The following is a 7,897-nucleotide window of genomic DNA, read 5'->3' as shown; positions in this document are numbered from 1 at the left end:
CACAACGCGTGACGCCGCGTCTCCAGCTTGTCCTCGGTGAGCGGGATTCGTATTGCATTGCGAGAGTGCCTCAGTGCTGGAATGACGCGTGCTGGCGGTAGCAAACAGCAAATAAACGCTTCACCTGCGCTGGCCCAGCAGGAACTGGCCCAGGACTTGACAAATAACTGATAAAACACATCAAGTTCTGGCCTTCCCCTTATCAGTCTTGTGAAAAAAAACGGGCACCATTTTGAGTAGGATTCCCACTTTGCAGAGTCTCGGCAGGCACTGGTGAAACGCACTTCACCGCACAAGCGCAGAATACAAACACTTTCCATCGGGTTCTAACTTGCTGAAGAACTGCAGTTAAACTTCTAAGACTACAACCAGCCCCACAATTACCACCTCAAATGCACTTCTGTCTTTCAAGGTGACCGCCGGGAGCCTTCGCTCGGGCTCAAACGCTCCGTGGCCCTAGGGAACCTGGGAGCTCTGCACATGGCCAAAATCCTCCTCGCTGTCGCTAGCCGTTGCTAAACTACAGAGGGTGTGACCGATGGCATCCTTCTCCTTACAAGAAACTGCTCCAAAAAACAAGGAATTAAACTGGAAAATGCAATGTTTGTAGAAGTTAGCAACTGCACACGATACCCACTTGGGTTAATTATTTCTGTAGCTTTTGCCACTGTAGAAGCACACTTTAAAGTTTTGCTCAGTCTACAGTGCTCCCTCGCAAAATACCCCCCACCTGTGAATACTGCCAGCGTCACGCTTCAGTGTGGTAGTGGCAGTTGTCAGCCGTGCTGCGGTGAAAGCTGGTTCCAGTGGAACAGCCCACGCAGCACCGATGGGGAGCTTTCAGCTCAAGGTCGCTGTAAAGACGCTGTGGAGCCCCCTTACCTGCTGGCACCGAGACGCGGTTGCCTCTCCTTCCAGCCCTGCGTGCTGCTCTGCCTCGGCCGTTCCTTCCACGCCCGTTGTCTCCCTCTCTGTGACTCTGGGAATATTTCTCATCTTGTGTTTTGCTGAAGGACTCGCAGGTTTCGCTGACCCTCTGTTCAGCGCGTTTCTGTTCCCCTGGGGCTTTCTGGAGGCAACCGCTGCTGCACGGCTCCCTCCACCCGCAGGGGGTTGCTCAGAGTCACCCGTCCAGGTCTTCGAGCTGGGTGGGACAGAGTGGGTCAGGTCAGTAACTGGTTTTCACGTGGTTTTGCTAGAACGTCCTTACTTTCTGTTAATGAAAAGCATTATGGCTTTAGGATAGAGTCGCAGCAAGGCCCTGCCCTTCCCCTCCTACTGCAGCAGAGCCCCGTGGAGATACAGGAAAGCAGAAGCGAGCATGGCGTGCTCTCTGTCGCACTGATTTCTATTGCTGTGCTCGATGCTGAGCTGTTTGTTCTGAACCTGTCTCCTTCACAGTTTTCCTACAAATGAGGGCTCCAGGATCGGTTCAACGCTTACCAACACCCTGCACGAATGAGCAGATCACTTCCTCGCCATCTTAACTCTGACCTGGCTGGGAAACGTTAAACTTTGATCAGCCTGCCTCCCTCAGCCGCCCTGCAGCCCTGTTACCTGTCCTGCCGCGGGGAGAAGCAGGGAGGCTGCGGGGACGCCGGCTCCTCTTCCGCGGCAGACAAGGTAGCCAAAATAAAGCTGGCTTCCAGCACCATGTCTTCAATGCTGAAAGCAATTGGTCTAAGCACACACATTAGAGACTCAGCATGCATAATTAAACAGGTTGCGGGAGGAAATGCAGCTCATGCAACTCTATACAGGCAGACTGAAAAGCGCTGCCGCTGAAAATCTCACCTATTTGCTGCTGGAGAATGTGAGATGGCTTCCTGTTACAGATCTAAATGCACCAATGAGCAAGTGCTATACAATGTTATACTTAGTCAAATTATAGTTTTAAATATGTAACTGTTAAAATTATATTTTAAACAAAAAATGTGTTATTTAGCCTGATAAATAAAATCATTGCATGCATTAGACTGAGAACATGAAGTGTCCAGGCGCTCATTAGTCAGCTCAGTAATACCGGTGCCTGCGTTCAGTGCGTTATGCCTAACGACAAACTTCTTCGCCCTGTACCGCAGATCAGAACTACACCATTCGGTACGGGACGAGAATCTGTCCTACTGCTCCGGTCAAACAGTCATTGCATAACCCTCAGACAAACCCGACGGCAGAGCCGCAGCTGCAGCAGTTCCAAACAGGTAGGTGCCAAAACGTACTTTCCAGATGCGTCAAAATGGATTGAGACAGGAACGCTGGCAGCTTCTGAAAATGCTAGCAGTCCCTGCGAAGAAGGGGAGGGTGGTTAAGCGCTGTTTTGAAAACTGAAGCTCAGTATTAGAATGTCAGTTTATCCCAGCTGTTGTGCACTGGCAGGCAGAGGGTAACAGCCGGCTGCTTCTAGAACGCGTTTCTTGCCTTCCCTGCCCTGCCTGATGCGTTGCCACCGCAGCTTCTGCGTGTGGAACAACATCCGTGCCACGATGCCTCCTCCAGCACAGGCATAGTCTGTCTGCCCAGCACTGAAACCACATTTTTGTTGTGTCACAACGTTTCACTTGCCGTTCGAAGGCTACTGTGCGGGACGCCGCAGCGTTCTCACGATCCCGGGTTGTGAAGCTACCCCTCAGCCAGCTGGTGAGACTGCGGCTGGTCGGGCGGCCCGGCAGGGGCTGTGCTGCAGGGACTGCGTTGCAGCGCCTGGGCAAGTCACGCAAATTAACAGGAAACCTTTTATTTTCAAGACAAATTCTTACTTTACCCTCAGTTCTTTAAGGCAAAACGTCACTTCAGAATCTACTCCAACTTGAAAGTAGTCAAATTCATCTGGACTTAGTTGTATTTCGGTAAGCATTGTCTTTGAAAAATCTGTTTAAAACAACAAGAAAGTCAAGGACTCGAAGGAGGGAAGTTTGAATGCCACAAAACTATGAGTATAACCACGAGGCTCGCGTCAGCCTTGTCTGGACAAATCACTGTGTTTTTATAGTGACTAACAGTAATAGATGTGTAGCTTATCTAAATTTATTTCATAATTAAGTAAATAAAATCCTCCATATATTTACAGTAGATTGTGTGGATTTAGATGGCTTTTAACAGAACCTATTTCATGTTCCACTGCATGATCTAACCCGATACCTGTGGTTGTTCTTGCAAATCTGCTTTGCCGGCAGGCGCTCATCCCCAGCACTACTGCCGGCCGCTTACTGCTGCGTGGATGGGAGACCAAAATGCAGCAGGACTTTAACAGATTAACTTAATTGCTGACAATCATCAGAGGACAATGAAGGTGAACTGAGGTTCTTTGTTTTAATTTATAATCTCTTCCTGATACGTAAGTAGCAACAGGAAACAGGCTCTTCAGTTTCAGGTATTCAGCTGTTGCTTGCTACCATTAGATTAGTCCGTGGTGGTTATTAGGTGTGTGAAAAGCAAGGGAGCAGGTACCTCCATCACGCGTCCCAGTTGTGGAGGCATTTAAAAATGGAGCACTTAGCAGCTTACGCAGCGCACACTGATCCAGTTCTGCAAAGCCAGGCTGCTCACTGCGTATTACAAACTATTCCCAGTCTTGTTTCTCCGCTCCAGAGGGTTTTTTTATCTCAGCCTTCAGCAAGGCCCCATCGTGTGTTCGAATCTGATCTTGTGCAGTTCCTCAGAACTGTAGAAAAGGAAACCTGGAGCTTGCCAGCTGCTACAAGGCAGAGCCTACCGCCTGCAAACAAAAGCAAGTCCGGGCAGAAGGTGTAATTTCTTTGTTTGAAAATTAAACCTGAATGTGGGAAAACCCAAGCCCTCGCCAGACAAAATGCTCGAAGGGCCCGGTTCGTTTCAGTGCAGGCAGAACACTTGCTGCAGGCACCACATGCTACGTGGCAAGAGCAACGCTTGTGATTCCTCCTTTTTCTCCTTGACTGTTTGGTTTTTTGGCATCTCGTTTACCTACTATTTTTTCACTTTCTTTCTTACAGTGACCCTTACAAGTGTATGTTTCTAAACTAACAGAATTTGTCATTCAAACTGTACTCTTTTTAGTGTCTTTTTGTTTTCAGTAATTTCCTCCCCTGTTTCACTCCACTTTCCACCACTTAATTCTTCTCGCTCACCACTGCTCAGCACAATCCCCACCCGGGCTCTGAGCACTCATCTTTTTCTAGGTCATTATCCTCAGCTTTGGTCATAAGCAAGTATGAAAAGCATCCTTTTATTATATGATATGCAAGAACCTGTACTTCAAAAACACAATTATATCTTTAAAATTAGTCTGAGTCACACCCCAAGAATCTGGATTGCTCTCCATCTTGGACGGAGAGCTGAAAACAGCAGTGCGCAGCAGCACAGCGTTAGGCCACCTCACGTGCTGTACTGCCCTTAGCCTAAAATATACTCCGTAATGGTATCAATTCTACAATTATGGTATTCAGATTTAAATAGTTCTTTTTAAAATATAAAATTATCTCCTTTTTCCTGTCTGTTGCCATGCTGCTGCTCTTGCAGCGCAGTAATTACCCCTGCTCAAACCTCCAGCAATGGCGTAATTGACTTCAACTGGCTGCTCAGCCTGATACCTGCCACCGATACTGGGAAAATGTTATTAAAACCATACGTTCTTAAAATCCATTAAAACCAGAGGGCCACAGTGTGACTTGAACTGGCTCTGTGTACGTTCCCTCTCTTAAAAGTCTCATTCAGCCATAAAACGCATTCTCCCTTGATGTTGCAAAAGTTATTATTCCTTTAGTTCACCTGTTTTAAAGTCCCAATATTGTTTCATAATCTGAACTTCCTTACCGGTGTCTTCCTCAGTGTAACTCTTGAAACAAACTGTCAGTGGCGTAACTGATAAGGTTACTTCTTCTTGGCTGGTCGGAAAGTGAATCATTATCTCGGCCAGCAGCCTAGGAAAGTGCATTCAACATTCAAATAATTGCACATGCCACAAATTACTAGCTAGCATTTGTCACTCACATTAAAGCCGAAAGTTGTTACTTGGTGACACTGTTGGTCAAACTGCCTTTGAGATGCGCACCCCTGAAAGTGTGCTGGACCTTTTAAATTGATTTATACAGCAGTAAGTACATAAGAAATCTAAAAATGCAACTAGGAATTAGGAAAGCAACATTTGTTTCTATTTAATGCCTATGTATGCTGCCAAATCAGTCTCACATCCACAGACATTGCTGCCACCTTTCTGCGTGCATTTATCACAATTTTGAGCAAACCCCAGCACCGTATACTCTTTATTCAAAAGCTCATGGTTTTAAAAGTTGCGTAATCTTTTCTGAACACAACACATAGCACCTGTACAGAGATATCTTTATACCCCTCTAAGGGTTGGTCACTGGGACAAGAGCTCCTGTGTGCAAGGAACGCTTCCAACAGCAACGTTGTCAGGAACAGTGCGGTCTGACTGTTCGCTGCCTGTGCTTGCCAGGACAAGCCAAACCCAGGATTCTTCCAAGGGGCTGCTTTTCAAAGCAGAACTTTGCATTAAAAAAATTGCACTTGTACCACTGGATTCTTTGTCTATAAAATGAAAGCACTGCTTTATTTGTCGTAGGTGAAAGTTGCTCAAAGCTGTGAATTCAAATGATAGATCACACTTTTCTCAAGGTCAGACTGATTAATGGCAGAATGATCCAAATTTCTCCAGCTGTAGTGTGAAAAATCAAGCGCCAGGACACAGGATTTAGGAGTTTGCCATTTTTGACTGTGCCCTAATCAGATTCTGACTCTGTTAATGACTATGAGAGCACTATTGCCTGCAGTATGATTTTTTTTTCCCCCAGAAAATTTGATTTGTGTTCATTACCTGGAGTGGACTTTAAGTATGTTTGGACACAGGTGCTTTGCAAAAACAGCCTGCAACGGATCACATTCTTGAAAAGTCAGATTATATGTCTTTACAACACCTAAGTACAAAGGATATGAACAAAAATCAGTGCTGGTCTGTAACTTTCAATGGTTTTTTTCAGTATTAATTATTCTTTTAGAAATTCTCAATAAAGTAACCAAGTGACTCACTCTAGCTGCGTGGAAATAACTCACCAACAAATCGCAAACCGAATTAACCTGCCATCTAAGACTTCCTTCATCCTGTTAGTTATGCCTCTTCAGCAGCTGCATTTTTTAAGAACCCACAAGAAATAAGTGAACAGCAACAAGTGCAACAACTGCAGGGGAAAAATGGCTTCAACATTTAACTAGCATAATAATATAAACGGTGGTGGAATGCATCAGGCAAACGCTACAGACCTCTACGTATTTCTAGATAAGCGTGAGCTAAGTGAGCGTAATTGTCGTGAGACCTAATTCAATATATTCTCTCATTATTATTAATACAAGCCAGATTTTTAATAATATAAACCACTGCCTGTTGCACAGCGCAGCTCAGCAAGCTATGCTGATGGATGATGGGTCTTTATGAGTTTCACAAAGACCAATGCTGATGAATATACCTGGTGTTCTGCCGGACTGAGGGTGGCAGACCTGTTACCGTGGAGGGGAACTGTAAGTACCAGAAGTGGAAAGAGCCAGTGAATCCTCTAGTTCAAACACCTGGCAAAACGGGATCTCCCTCCCTTTCCATAACAGGTGCTTTTTTCTGAATTTACTCCAGCCTAATTCTAACTGTTGTAGGCAGTAGACTGCCAATTAACATATAGCATGCATAACTACTGAAGAATGTTCGTCTGATAGATCCCATTATAACTTAATTTTAACAAGGTGGTGTCTGTGATAAATATATATATAAATCATGATGTGAAGAGGCTGCAAGTGTTTCGCATAATGTTCCACCAATAACATTCAGTTAATAATTACACTAAATATTAAGTTGCCCGGCTGTTTTAAAGTGTTTCTGTAAAGTCACTTTATGTGTGTAACCTACCATGTTTGCAGAGGAGCTGAAAAGTTATGTGATGATCCTTAATATTTGTATAAATGCTGCATTTCTCTACATTCCTTTGCAGCACATGTACGCATCTAAATACAGGAAGAACTGACTGTTAAAAAAAAACCAAAAAAAAATCAGTGCAGAGGTTACTCACCAAGCAATTTCGCAATGTTACTTCCCGACTTTTGTGCAGTTTGTCTCAAGCTCCTGCTTTTATGGCTTCCCCAAACCGCTTTGTAAGTGGACACCGAGGCAGCCGATACTGATCCTCGCCATCCTCGCCCAGTACATGGCCCACAGGCCCGTTTGCTGACCAGCTGGCCAGAGCTCTCTGGCCTCACACCGCTTCTGCAGGCTACAGGAGAAACACTCCAGAGGCACAAACGCACTATGCCTTCACCCCGAGACTGAGCTGGTCCAGACTTTGCAAACCGCAGGGCGCAGCTCGAGAGGTACAACTTCTAAACACAATTAAATACCAACGCTCTCATTTGCAGGATTGCTCAGAAGCGCTCAAGCTGAGAGCCGTCCACGTGCCTGTATGAGCCTCCCCCTGTAATTTCATTTGGGAATTGGGCTAATTTGCTGCTTCCAAAGCTGTGCATAACAATCCATTAAAATGTACCTTAATTATCAATTTACACGGAAGGGATAACTGTTTTTCCTTCTGACGTGGTTGAGACACAGCTGTCCAGCAGTAATGTTGAAAAAACATAGATGAGAAGAAGACACAGGCATATGCTGACCTTGAAGAATTCACTGATCTTAAGGCAAGCTGAAAAGATACATAAAATAATTTATTAACTCAAAACTATTTCATAGCGAACCTTTAACAAAAAAGCCATCTCTGCGCTTCAGTACCATACCTAAGCCAGAAAACCTTTAAATGTGTACACCTCCAAATAAATATAGATGCATCATGCATATAAACATCATCAAACTTCTCACCTTCATCATTACTGGTCAGAAGTCACTGGTGTAACACAGGCACAGGAATCCGAC

At 45.1% G+C, this 7,897-nt stretch overlaps 1 protein-coding gene across 1 annotated transcript; it reads right to left on the bottom strand.

Annotated features, from left to right (window-relative positions):
* Positions 1–442: 442 nt before the first annotated feature.
* On the bottom strand, positions 443–7,648 carry RAD9B (RAD9 checkpoint clamp component B). The gene is made up of 9 exons (XM_075434294.1): positions 7,521–7,648; positions 6,890–7,004; positions 5,813–5,912; positions 4,792–4,898; positions 2,762–2,868; positions 2,220–2,284; positions 1,558–1,680; positions 883–1,144; positions 443–588 (listed from the first exon to the last, which is right to left on the bottom strand). Exons 1-9 carry the CDS (start codon positions 7,608–7,610, stop codon positions 457–459), a joined length of 1,101 nt encoding a protein of 366 aa, XP_075290409.1. The 5' UTR covers positions 7,611–7,648; the 3' UTR covers positions 443–456.
* Positions 7,649–7,897: the final 249 nt, after the last annotated feature.

Source organism: Opisthocomus hoazin, chromosome 13 (genome assembly GCF_030867145.1).
Source record: "Opisthocomus hoazin isolate bOpiHoa1 chromosome 13, bOpiHoa1.hap1, whole genome shotgun sequence".
NCBI lineage: Eukaryota > Metazoa > Chordata > Aves > Opisthocomiformes > Opisthocomidae > Opisthocomus > Opisthocomus hoazin.
Note: the sequence above shows the minus strand (reverse complement) of the source record. Positions and strands in the feature narration are given on the sequence as shown.

Excerpts from the sequence above, each read along its gene's own strand:
- RAD9B (XM_075434294.1), bottom strand. The coding sequence starts at position 7,610 with ATGTTTTTTCAACATTACTGCTGGACAGCTGTGTCTCAACCACGTCAG. Across the intron at positions 2,285-2,761 it reads TTTGCCTTAAAGAACTGAGG|GGACTGCTAGCATTTTCAGA; the intron begins GTAAAGTAAGAA and ends CCTTCTTCGCAG. Across the intron at positions 1,145-1,557 it reads TTCTCCCCGCGGCAGGACAG|CTCGAAGACCTGGACGGGTG; the intron begins GTAACAGGGCTG and ends TGTCCCACCCAG.